This window comes from Anarrhichthys ocellatus, unplaced genomic scaffold, assembly GCF_004355925.1.
Source record: "Anarrhichthys ocellatus isolate YVR2014 unplaced genomic scaffold, GSC_Weel_1.0 scaffold13, whole genome shotgun sequence".
Lineage (NCBI taxonomy): Eukaryota > Metazoa > Chordata > Actinopteri > Perciformes > Anarhichadidae > Anarrhichthys > Anarrhichthys ocellatus.
In genome coordinates, this window is record NW_022280043.1 from 2,179,835 (window position 1) to 2,193,367 (window position 13,533).

General features: G+C 39.7%; 2 protein-coding genes across 3 annotated transcripts in view; one reads left to right on the forward strand and one right to left on the reverse strand.

Moving 5' to 3' along the window:
- The window catches only part of creb5b (cAMP responsive element binding protein 5b), a 37,682-nt gene extending 33,636 nt beyond the window's left edge, over positions 1 to 4,046 (reverse strand). Inside the window, exon 1 of one of the 2 annotated variants that reach the window (XM_031852983.1) lies at positions 3,863 to 4,046. Coding sequence is in view for 1 of the 2 variants with exons in the window: in XM_031852982.1 (XP_031708842.1) it covers positions 3,809 to 3,838 (30 nt within the window). In the remaining variant the exon portion in view is untranslated. Of the gene's footprint in view, positions 1 to 3,808 lie in introns of both variants that reach the window. The other variant, XM_031852982.1, reaches the window with a different exon arrangement.
- A 4,613-nt stretch (positions 4,047 to 8,659) lies between these two features.
- Positions 8,660 to 13,533, forward strand: part of jazf1b (JAZF zinc finger 1b) — an 11,568-nt gene continuing 6,694 nt past the window's right edge. The window contains exon 1 of the mRNA XM_031853117.1: positions 8,660 to 8,899. Coding sequence (XP_031708977.1) covers positions 8,785 to 8,899 — 115 coding nt within the window. The 5' untranslated portion in view covers positions 8,660 to 8,784. The remainder of the gene's footprint in view (positions 8,900 to 13,533) is intronic.

The following is a 13,533-nucleotide window of genomic DNA, read 5'->3' on the forward strand; positions in this document are numbered from 1 at the left end:
ACATCATTAGAATGATTTAAGTATCATTTGTACTTAAGCCCTTGTTCTTGCCTCTAACATCATGTTTCAACGACTGCTGGCTACTGTGTCATTATTATGTATTTCTCATTTCAAGGTCTTATCATTGTCCAGTACGATGCAGAGTACTATCAAACACACACAAACAACCCCTGAGTGCCATGCCAGCACTACAGATGCCCATCACTTTCTGCCAGATGTTTTAACAGATGTTAATTGAGTATGACAAGTATTAAGGTGGTCATTATTAATCCCCAGCCACAGCACAGCACCCAGGGGGCATTCTTTATCTTCGAGCCAGTGCCTGGATCAATAACAGGAAGATTGTTAACACCGAACATGCAGGTCTTTTGGTATGGGACAAAACAGGGAATGAACATTCAGACTCTATACGGGAAGGCCTCGGTTTGCCCAAAGCTGCACCGAGATGCATGTGATGCATGTGAACGTCCAGGGTGCCCTGATGAAGACCCATTTAGTACGACAATAAGTGACAAACTATTTGAATAGTGCCTGGATTAATAAGTAAGCAGCGCAACAATACCTCTGTCTGTTGTTTTATTCTGTACCACTGCTTAAATACCATCAAAACAAACAGTTCAAAGAGGTCTGTTTAAAAGCTAATAACTTAATCATCAGCATTAGGAGTTTGTTTATCATATTCGCGCTTGATAATGACTGGAAAACCTAAATTATTTACAGTATTTACAGCAGTGACACTGCACTCAACAGTTGGCATTTATTACACACATACAACACAAAGTTTATTACTCTGTTTTTACCTGCCACCATCATCAGTTCACGAAAACAAATCCGAAATTTAAGTCACTGCCACGCGTCCCGTGTCGAGCATGAATACCTTCATACACTATGTACATGTGTGTCTTTTTCATGGGTTCAGACTATTTCCTTAAGCACAGTCAAAACACTCAAATATTGTGTTATGCTAAGCAGTGCTGTTTACCTAACAAGCTGTACTTCATGACCGAGCCTGCAGAACAGCATCTGGACAGGGTCTCTCTGTCAGAGAGCAATGAGCCCTGGTCTCTCTTTCTGTCACCAGGTCACTCTGTCTCTACCAAAGGGCCCCTATAAAGTTACCTGGTTTCCTTTGACACCACTAACACAACTAACCCTGAACACAAACTAGAACTAGGACGATGGCAAGTACGCCTGAAGAACCAGGGCTTCAAGAAGCCTACGGCCGTGAGTCAACGTTTTAGGCCATATTTAAATTTAAAACACAGTAACACAGAACTTTCCGCTGTTCGTACAATTAATTTGTGTACATACAATGCCGCCATGGTTTTCAGGATTTATTTCTAAACAATGGTACAACTATGAATAACTTATTTTAAATCTAAAACTTTAAAAAAAAGAAAATCCCCCACCAACAACCATATCCATAATTATTAAAACAGATGCAACATTTTTACTTTTACCTTCCTGTTTCTAAAATGGGACTTTTATCACATTTCATCACATTTACCAGGAAATTCGAACCATATGATGCATAAAACTTTTAACCATTAATTCTGTGAATGCCTCTGTGAATTATCCAATAGCTTTCACACTTAAAATTAGCAGTATTCATGCCCTGCGCCTTGGAAGAGGCACTTGGCTCTCACTTGATATAGGTGTTTTAGTTTAGCAGGGGAAATTTGGTTACACTTTACATTAACTATATCCTGATGTGTCCGAGGGGAAGGATTAGGGTCCGGCGTTCGATTTCAAGAGGAGCTGGGGAGGAATTCTCCAGGTAGACCGCATATTAGAATTTAAACAATATGGTGAGGATAAGAGGGGTTGGGGTGCAAAGGCATATGGGGTTAAAGCAAGCACAAACATGCAGAGCAATTCAAATCTCCAGCTCCCCATAGCCTGGGCCTTTGACAGCACAAGTTCAAGGTAGGATCACGGCGAACCCTGAGGCAGGGAACATGGCCTTCATAGACAATGACTGCCCTGAACTTCAGCTCTTGAAGTGAATGCATGACAGAATGACTGCTGTGATGTAAACCTCAAGACCTATCATACTCTCTTCCACAACATGTACACTTATAAGAAATACAAAGACGCTTCCTCAGAGGGCTACCATGGCACTCACATTATTCAAAATGTGTTATATCATTACTGAAATAGAGAAAAAAGTCCCAGAATTAAATGATTAAAAATGTACAAGTCAACATAAAGAAATATGTGCACCAGTTTCTTTAACTTCTGTGGCCAAACTGTTGATTTGTGTTGTGATTTATGTCAGAAACATATCAGAGGAATGTTTCACCTTGAGCACATCAGCAACAACCATCAACAAATAAAGGTCACATTTCACTACTGCAATGAGCCGCTGGACTGCAATCAAGCTGAACATTGTGTACAATATGTGAAGAATTAGATCTGCACCAAGGTTACTAAATAACTCATGTTATCCAGTAAGTTTAATGTAGAGTCAGTGACTTTGCAGGCTTTGCTGTTTTTTATTCATTTATGTAATTATTCACATTTTAATGTTTATTTTCCTTTTTTATTTTTATAAATTCCTATTTACTTCAGTAGATTATTACTGAAAGTAAGATTTTGATAAATCAAAATGTCACAATTGTTGCCTCTTCTCAATCAATAGATCAAAGTTGTTTTTTTGCCACGGCTTTTTGCAACACAGCTGTGGAAAATGTGAAGAGTATGTTCATCTTCCAAACTTTTTCTCAAACTGTTGCTTTCACAAAACATAACTTTGTTCTATAGAAGTACCGCCTGCTGTAGCATTTAAAAAAAACAAACGTCCATCTCAGTCTGTATTAAATTATGACAATTACTAATATTATCATCGAACTTAAATGCCTTATCATCAGGTGCTAATAACACCGCCAATTAAAACGGACACAATAAAACCGTAAGCCTCCACATGAATCTAAAGCAGCGTGCATGAGAAACAAGTGGTTATTGATAGTGTTGTCACATAAACATAATGACAGCCGGGAGTAATCGCATGATTAATTTAAACATCTTTCTTATTTTCAAGCCGTAGCGTACACAAAGCGCGCCTCGTCAGCACAACCTTCCTGAAAGTAACCCTCAACATCTCAGCGGTTAATCAAATATCGACTGGCCTGCAGAATGACGTAATGTTGGTCACATTGCTCTTCAAGAGAAAAAGGGGAACGTAAATTTCTCGGGAACACGGGTCATCACTCTTTTTCTTTATAACTGGCATGACAGCAAAACCACCGGGCTATCATTATCCAGACGATCACTGGTGGACCGCAGCACGCAGAGAGTCCGGGACTATAACGCCGGCATGCGTATCCCGAGATGGGACGGGCATGGCAGTGATGCAGGGGTCCAGCTTTGAGCTATGGAGCAAATAGAAAATCTGGAAGAGAAAGTGGTGCGAATTGCAATGACAATCATCCATTGCAATGACCACTTCTGTAGTTTTCAGTCGGGTTTGAGATGAATTCCTGCAGACTTGTCTTTATACCTGACAGACCGTTCAGCGGCACTTGACTCCGCGTTCAACTTCAACAGTCAACAGATAGGCCGACGCACGGACACCGAAGAGCGATGACAATGCACGTACTCTAACACAACTAACACGATCCCCCTTCTCTCACACTTGCATGCACAAATGACATGAGAAGAAGAAGAAGAAGAAGAAGAAGAAGAAGAAGAAGAAGAAGAAATTATGACATCTCGAGACTGCTGAAAAACAACAAAACAAGCTGTTGCATGAGGAAAAAAAAGGAGGAGAAAAAAGTAACAAGGATCGATTTTAACAAACGCAACCAACCTGCAGCGGCGCGTGCACGGTCCTCTGCATGGCGGTGTGAGGTTTTCAACTTACCAAACAAGTGTAGAAAATGTGAAGCAGTCTCTGAGAAGAAACCACGTTGGACTGAGAAAAGATTACAATACGATCTATTTAGAGAAGCATAACGTCACCCCCTGGTGACGTCACGTGGGATTCCTGAACTTCTAAATCATTGCGGTCCGCTTGGAGGCGGCACGAGCGGGGCGGAGTTAACGAATCCACACCCACAGGCATGGATGGACTCTGCTGCTGGAGCTGGAGTGGGTGTGGTGCAAAGCTCGAGCTCCAGTACTGACCAATTAGGCATGCAAATAAGCGCACTGTCCCGCCTCTTCTAAACTGATTACTTTGAACTGTCTCAGCAGAGTGAATTCCCTTAACTAAGTTTGAAATGACAAGAATTTATCACACACTTTATCACTTGAAAGACAATACTTAACATGCAATGAAAAAAATTTAAGTAGCATACTCATTACAATAGCCAATTTGAGTCCTACTATTAGAGTAATATAATGCACTTTTTTACTTTTTTTCTTGTTAATGATGATAAAGAAACAACTTTTAGCAAACAGAAACACTTCAGACATTTAGATTTGTCAAATTGTCACAGTGACTCTGCTCTGTTCAGGTGTTCATTACAACAAGCCAGCATGCACAATGGACCATCAAACTCAAGAAGCTAAATTAAATTCAGCATTGTTAATTTGATTATTTACACCTGTGCTTTTCCTACTGTGAATAGTCAAAATGTCTTCTGTGAAAAAAAGGCTTACTGGATTAATTAGTTGCAAAGAAAAGTAGGCCTATACAGTATTTACCAGACGGAAATGAAACTAAGCCTTTATATTACACTGTAAATTGTTCATGACGGAAGGGACTTTTATGCAATATTAAGCTATGATGACTAGCCACCCGTGTGTCGTTCTGTCTATCATGCAGTGACAGTAATGCCTGGATTAACCTGCTATGGAGCCCTGAGGCAAAATTTAGCTCATTCCTCCTACCCTGAGGAAGTTTTTTCTCAGACATATTGGGTGGTAATTTGATGAAATACAAATTCATTTTGACATATGCAACGTATAAGCACAAAATTGCAATAAAGAAGGTCTTCAAACTACATTTTGACCCCAGTACCCTCTTAGGATAGGACATCGAGATAAGAAAATATACCGGAACCCACCTGTTATTCAGTAAATCATTTCAATTGGATTTGGCACAAATCACCTGGAGCTTAAATGGCCCTTTAAATTGGGGCCATGGGTAGCAACCCAGCATTGGTAACAGTGTTCTTATTTCAAAGCAACAAAGCGTAAGTATCACTGGACTTCACTGTCAGAGCCTGAACAGTTGGTTTTCTTTGGCTCCTTTTCTGATCAGCAAATCAAACTTATTTCTACCTTTTTTCGTACACTTCACAAAACATATCTCATGAAAGGGCCACAAATTGGCAGACCTTAGATGCATCATCAAGCTTCACTTGCAAACAAATTGAACGTGCAAAACACCTTATTGTTCCCGCTGCCTTTCCTGAATTGTCTGCCTTAGCCACGGCACATTAGAAGAGATTTAAACAGCTTTGGAGTACAACGCGTTTATGTTGGAGCTCTGTGTGACCTGCTGGTGCCAACCGGCTGTGATTTCTTGGGCCAAAGACACCAGTAGTGAAGACATCCTCGGCTTCAGGGATTAATGACTTCTCACACATTGAGAAATGTTTACCACTCGCCTGCGACCACTCCACTAGACGCACTAAGAGCTCTGTCACTGAAACAATAACGCAGTCTGAAAAGCCATCATAACTCAGAGCTTCTCCGCCTTTGTCTTTTAACCAGAGCTTTAATCAACGTTTATGACATCCTTTTGTCTCTTTATTGCCAATATATTTCCCAACCAATCCAAACATTATGTTCCCAGAGGAGCAGACTATTAAGGTTGGAAAGAGCTGATACAGTTTGGGTCAGTGACCCACACTAAAGCAGATTTGATCTATATTATACTAAACCTTTTATTATTATGCCTTTGTGCAATGCGTTTGAGTAGGATCACCTTGGGAAGATTAGCACCAGCGAGGATGCTTTGTTGCAGCAGGTGCAAAAGGGAAAGCAGGCTAAATAACAAAAGTGTCATCCAGGCTTTCAAATTTTAAATAAAATATAAAACTTCTTCAAAAGTATTTTACTTTGTGCAATAATCGAAGATGGAAAGGCGTTCAAAGAAGTGGAATGTTAAAACATTGTTTCCTGCTGTGCACACCTTAGAGATGATTGTGCCTGCAGGGATGGAAATGTTGGGTTCTCAGCATAACTGCATGCCATTCCTCAGAACAACAAGCAAGATGGCAGATTATACATTCACTGTTATGCTACCTTCACTCCTAACAAACAGCTTTACTTACTGTAAAATTGCATGAAAGATGGGAGCAAAAATACACAGAGTTGCATTTTTTTCTGCAAAATGTCTGAAAAGGGTATTCTAATTAAATGCTAAAAAAATTGAGTCTATATTTGGCAACAGATGTGTTCTAGTTTTTATACGCAGAGGTTCAAATGAATCTCCCTTCAGTAACTGGTCATGCTCTGCTCTAATGTATCAATGTCATAGCATCTATGAAAGCTGCTTCTCCACACTTAAAAACAGCCATGCAGTAATTAAAGTTCTGAATAGGGCAGTGGGAATTTAACTTTAACAATAGAGTAGGCAACTCTGTATATGCATTTGTTTAAACAATATACCCCATATATCTTATGACATTGGGTCTCCAGATTAAAGCTTCTTGAAAGAATGACCAAAAGTCTGAGCAGGAGGGTCCTCGGGTTCCTGGACGCCAAACATCACTGCTGGAACTGAGAGCCGAATTCAACAAAACATATGTGCTGGGAGGTTCCCAGTAGATAACCCCAGTGACATTCACACACTCAAACACTCAACCCTGTAACATCTACATTAGGTGGCTGGTGACTGGTGCTGCCTGTGTGTGGACTCTTTAGATTTATGAAAGTGTAGGGGGATGTCCTCTGTGCTCAGCATTTGTGGGTAAGTACATCAATCTTTTGACAACTGAATTGGGCTTCTGTATTTGTTCACTCTGGATTATTAAAGTCATTTGTAAAAATGTTCTCTGGCTGGGTTTTGAAAAGTGTGATATGAGTGGATGATAAAAACAACAGCTTTCTATACTTCATTTTCAAAGATGTTATTGTTATGATATCAGTTTGAATAAGATTTTGGATACATTTGTAGAGCAGTATGACCATTGTGTCATTCCTCCCTTTATACTTTACCTTGGCCAGCAAAACATTCAGTCTTATGACTACTACAGATAAACACATTGGTGATTTGAACTTGAATACATTTCTTCGGGAAGTTTTTGGAGCTGGAATAAGGAGCTGTTTCAAGACAATTTAATTTCATATCATAAACATACATGAAATGATATAGAGGTTGGAATACGTCTCTGCTTGGTGCAATATTGTAAAGGCCAGAAGAATTCAGGTGCCCCTCCTTACTGTGTGGGAGTGTAACTATCTGACTGAGAGCAAATGATCTTGTTGGTTAGCTCAAACTTGTTGGCTTGGTCACAGAGGGCAACAGAGTGCATCTATTACCTCATCAATGATGACCCACTACAACAACTTTAAGTCACTGCACACAGTCAATTAATGCAAACAACAAAGTCATTGGAGAAATTTAAAGTGAGTAATATTACTGTCATTTAGCATTTTCAAAATTGATTTCTTGGCAATTTGCAGTGGATCTGTGTTCCAATAACTAATATTCACTTTCTACATACCAGTGATATGTATTGTTACGTGTACATTGTGCAGACATTTGTTTTTGTCTTGCAAGTGATTGCATCACTCTACCTCTTCCACTGAAAACAGACGGGGGAAAACAAAGCCCTGACAAGTTATTTAAGTGAAATTTGCAGACAGAAGCTTTAAGCAACTTGTATTGACAATATATATATATATTCGATATGGCTCTCTCTGAGTACGATATAGCATCATGCATGCAACAACACTCTTTTGGGATATATATAGAAGACTTAAATTACTGAACACGAAGAACAAAACTGACTCATATCTAACATCTGACCAACACTGCCACCTTGTGGTCATCACATGTTCTTCAGCTACATGTTGCGCCAGTGTGTGATCCATGCCTCAACTGTTTCAGTAATGTTCATCACAAAAAAATAATTATTGATCATTACATAATATCAATAAAACCACTATTAGATCATTTAGTGTTGATATAAATGGTCAGACACTGCATCCGGGGGGCAAATTGAAACGTTGGAAGGATCCAGCAGGTTATTTGATCTATTGTATTTTTTACCATGGATCATTACATAATATTATAGACTAGTTGTATAGTACATTTATTATTTTAACACATCCTCTAATTCAAGAGAGAATTACGTCCTGAGAGATCACTCAACATGTTTAAAAACTGTGCATCGTTATAACACAAACAATATTCTATATTTAGTGGAGAATATTAGACTAATGTAGTGATTTAGTTAGTAATCGCTCGGTTGATTCGTTGACTAATATTATTTAATTGATAAACTGATTAGATCAACCTGAAAATGAATTAACTTAAATTGTGATACTTAAATGTATCATATAAAAGTATTCTTTACAGCACTTCGTATTTGCTGATCACTGCTTTGCAATATAGTTGTATCAGTTCACAACTATTAGATCAAATATGTGTCTATCATTTTTCTTAAAAACAATCAATGCTTTTCTAATGAAAACCAACCCGCCTTACTTCCGGTCTCTCTCTCCCTCCCTCCAGCTGGTTTGATGCAGAACGGAGAAGGCGCCGCACCGCCCCTGCCGCACCGCACCGCCCCTGCCGCTCCAGCTGTTCCCACCGCTGTCCGCCTGCTGTCTCCCCGCTGCTCGCTGCTGCTGCTGCCTGCCCCCATTTCCAATGCAGCAACGACCATGACAGGCATCGCCGCTGCTTCTTTCTTCTCCAACGCTTGCAGGTTCGGGGGCTGCGGACTTCACTTCGACTCGCTGGCCGAGCTCATCGTGCACATCGAGGATAACCACATCGGTAAGAGCCCTTAAGTAATGAGCGCCGCAGCCAGCAATGGCCGAGGTTTGCAGCTAGCAGAAGTGGCTAAGTTAGCGAGCTAGCAAGTTACTTCCTGCGTCCTGACAACACTGTTGCTAGGTGTGGTGGGGCTGTTGGTGTTTATGTGTAGACATTACAGTTCCTGTTCACCACCTGCATGTCCGTATCAAAGCGGTATCACTAGATCGCTGCAACACCAAGCGAGCCGCACTGAAACTCCGACAGGAAGGCAGTTTCTTAACGCTCCGTCGACTCGCTCGTGCAACATTATTGCAGTGCAAGGCCCGCGCGCAGAGCTGCCTCTGAAGCGTCGTGAGTTAACTGGCACTCTGCATTTAAGCCAATGAAGATACACTGATTACCTTTTAGCTTGTTTCAATCCGCCTGACAACTTAGTGCAGTTTGACTACTTGCTGGAAGTAAGGTTGCACTCTTAAAGTTACTGTCGTACTTTATAACATGAAGAAGCGTTACGTTTCTCTCTCTAATAATGATATAGTTCAGGGTATGCTTTTTCATATTTTATGATGCCTTAGCCTATCTTTGCAAATATTGTTATTATTATATGTCAGTTATTATATATCTGACAGGGTAGTTTTTAGAGCTGCACAACATATAACTGCACATATCATATTTTAAAATCAAACTTTGGTATTTGTGTGATATTGACTTACTGCTGTTTTATTAGAAGTATCATTAAACTTTTTTCTCGTTAGCTTTGTCTACCATTACGAATAGACATAATTATCCATATATCCCATATTAGTTTCAACCTTATGTCAGATGTCATCGGTTAAAATATGTATGTATGATATTGGGAAAATATCACATACTGTATTGATTTCTGAAAAGAAAATATCTTGCAATCATATTCAGCCTTTGTTGTGTCTCTATCCACTGAATGGATGAGATTAGCTATATACAAAAGTTGCAGTATTCATTTGCTAAAATATCCCTCTTGACAATGTATGATGATCACTAATCAACCGTACCATTACAATATAACCTCCTGCAAACAACTTTCTTTAATCAATTATTCGTTATTTTCTTAAACTCAGTTGTCCTCATGTGGTTTTAAAGGATATGTGCCACTCCAAATCTGAAAAAGTAAAAAGTACCTTTAAAGACTTTAAACAAATCAACAGCGCCACCTCTAGTTCATGTGGTGCAAAACAATAACAAGAACTCAATGTGTGTGTGTGTGGAGATGAGGAAGTCAAGCTATGAAATCATTTATTGGCCTCAGCTGAAGCATCACTAACTTCTGTGTATGAAGTAATGCAATATTAACCGTATAGAATAAAGTTACGTATTAGATATGTGAAATGCATTTATTAGAACCAGTTTATGTACTTAAAAAGTCTAAGACACCTCTTTGTACGGGTGAAAAGTTATGTATTTATTTACTGTTGTAATATGTAAAAATAAAGGTATTGAGTATATGAGAACTTAATTTTAGGGTTTTTAATTTAATTCCTAGATGGTTGTGCATTTAGTGCCACAGGCCAATTTATTTACAGCCTCTATGCACTTTATTATGAAATACATAAAAAAAAATCAAAGCAACAAATCACTATATATAGAAATGTGTTTTATTTAATTGATTTGTTGTCTCATTTGTTCCGCCATAACAGAAGTACATAAAAGTGTATTAGCAAAATGTCAGGAACAAATTAATTTAGTTTGATCTTACATACATTTTATGTTATATTATATTTTATGAACATTATTTTCTGTGTGTTGCGGTAAAGCTTTTATAAACTAAGCTACAAAGTGAATTCCACACCTCGTAGTTTCACACACTTTTAGTTCCTACATCTGTTTCCAAATCTAATATTTTAGACTCTTATTATTGAAGCTGACAAGGCCCAGCTGTCTCTGTTGTTCTTGTTTGTTGCTTGACTGGCTTTAATACCCTCTGCCCTACGATAGTGTGCTGTGCATGTGTCCGAGGTGTTAGCCTTAGAAAAAATGCTTCCAAATGACTTATTGGGGAATAATGAGGCAATTAGTTTTGCTCAGAGTGGAAAAACTTTGCTGCCCCCCCCCCCCCCTCCCCCCCTCCTTTGTCTGCTGACTTGTGCCCACTCTGAGAAGTGCGAAATCTTGCGCGTTGTGCCAAGTGCCTGTGAAGCATAATTACAGAGGGAGTGCTTGATTTGGCCTGTCTTCCTCCTCATCTGGTGGCCTGCTGCTTAAAGCACATTCTCCTTTATAATTAGGCGCCTGGAAAACAAGCAGGCATTCTTGTCCCCGTTTCCTTCAGCCGGCCTGCTGGTCATGTCTGTGAACAAGAGGTGGCGCTGCTCTGCTATTGGTTGAGGGGGCTTTCTCGTGATGCCTGCTCTGTAATGTAAAAGTTTATGGTGGATATTATGCCAAAACGTACTTCCTGGACTCATTTAACAACGCACTGTATTGTGTCATACAGTAAACAGCCCAAAGGGCCAAGCTTCAGTAAATAACAACATGTTAAAAAAGAAAAAATGAGCGAGATATTTAATTGGTAATTTAAGGAATACTTCTTATACTAATGTATGTATATAATCCATCCAAATTGGTTTTCTACTGTACTTTTTATTACAGTTACTTTGAAACATATGAAGCCTCGACACCTCGCTGGTCGTAGCTGATGCTGTACAGATTGAAAGCTCCGTGTTAATAGACGATGCAAATTAAAGTGTTATGCTTTTCCTGAAAAAAAACATTAATTAGAATCTCGTAAAACAAATGAACTAAAATGAAATATTGAATAATTATCCATCCCACGTCAATTATGATAAAACAAACTCAAAATAGATCTGCTATTGCTTGTCCACCAACCTGACAGCAGATTCAAGTTGATGGTATGAGCACTGGGTGGTCCACTTAGACCTTTGTGAACAAATTGAGCTAACTTTAAGAGAGCGGGTTGCTAATGAGCCCCAGAAAACACCAATACGACCAGAGGGAAGATTTTAACACTGGGTCATGTTAAGCTTGAAAGATATCCTCAATGGTCTGGTGTTCTCGTGGGCATGAAAAACCTGCACGCACCAAGCCAGTGAAGTGTTTACCTTGTCACTGAGCGACCAGGCCCCTGCAGACCAGAAGCAAATAGCGACCGTGTTATTCAGACCTGAGAGCGTGTGTGCTGCTGGGGCCTGGCGTATACTGTTGGCCTCAAGTGTCCGGGCTTGGTAACAATGAGTCTGTTTGTTGCCAATTCTCGCTGGAGGCTCATTTAGTAGATTTTGGTATGCACCCCCAAAATCTGTGCGGAAGTAATAAATTTAGGAAGCAGTAACTAGTTCCCTGATCTGTGCACCTGGTGGGCCTAATTACATTTCCCCATCCCCCGACACCATTGCTCCTGTTCCTGTGCGGTGACTGCGACACGGGGGGCTCCTGTGCTCGATGAAGCGTTCTTCATAGTGAGGATGTACCACCTCTATCACACAACATGGGCGTGTGGTGCGATGCACTGAAATGTGTTACTTGTCGCTTCAGATTAATTAAATGCTTCAATAGATCACGTTAAACATAAGATATTGTCAAATGATGCAGATATGAGGATTCCTCCTTTACTACAGCTACACTAATTAGACTGTAAAAGCTAAATTGAACCTAAAACTTTTGGCAAATTACTTTATCTCGTGTATCCCTGAAATTCTCAAACCTTTGTAAATAAGCGGGGTCTGATTATATCCATCCTATTATGCATTTAAGCCAAAGTGTTTGTGTCACTTGGCTTTTCCAGCTTTCAAAAAACGCAGGTTTGGGAACACCTGCAATTAAACATGAAATTCCAAGTTGACAAATGCTGGATATGAGTCTAAAAACACTGACATTTGTGTTGGAAAATGCATATTAGAGTTGAAATGATTAGTCGGTTATTTGATCGACAGAAATCTGCAACTATTTGGATATAATGGATTCAGCGCTTCTGTTAATTTTACAGCTCTTCCGTTGTAATTATTTGCGGCTTTGCTCCGTTTTACATTATTGCGCAATGAATATCTTTGGGTTCTGCACTTTCGGTCAGATAAAACAAGCAATTGAAGTCGTCTTGATCTCTGAGAAGCTAAAACGTTTTGGACATTTTGCACACATGATAAATCAAGAATGTAATTGCCAGATTAATCGGAAATTTAAATAATCATTAGTTGCAGCCCTAATGCATAACACAAATCCATTAATGTCTGTAATGAGCAGCGATACGTGTGTGTTATTATGTTTGTACAAATGTGTCTTTGTAGAGATGTGTGTATGACTTAGTGCGTATGTATACGTCTAAGTTGCTGTCTATGCTAAACATATTGATAATAGATCATTTTAACCTCCCCATGTTGTTTTCAGTATCCCGCGTAGGCAGCTAACACATGGAGCTTGACTCCGTTTCATTTCCTCCTCAGAGGTCACATCGTAATGAATTACCTGTGCCACAACTCCTGGTAATGTCCCCCGCTGCTCACAGCCGCCATAAACATGTCACCATAATGCTCACCACTCTGCTCTACCCCACAGTGCATTTGGCCATGAGGGTGGATGGGAGAGCCAGACACTGGTGGAAATGAGAGAGGGCGCTGTGTGTGTGTGTGTGTGTGTGTGTGTGTGTGTGTGTGTGTGTGTGT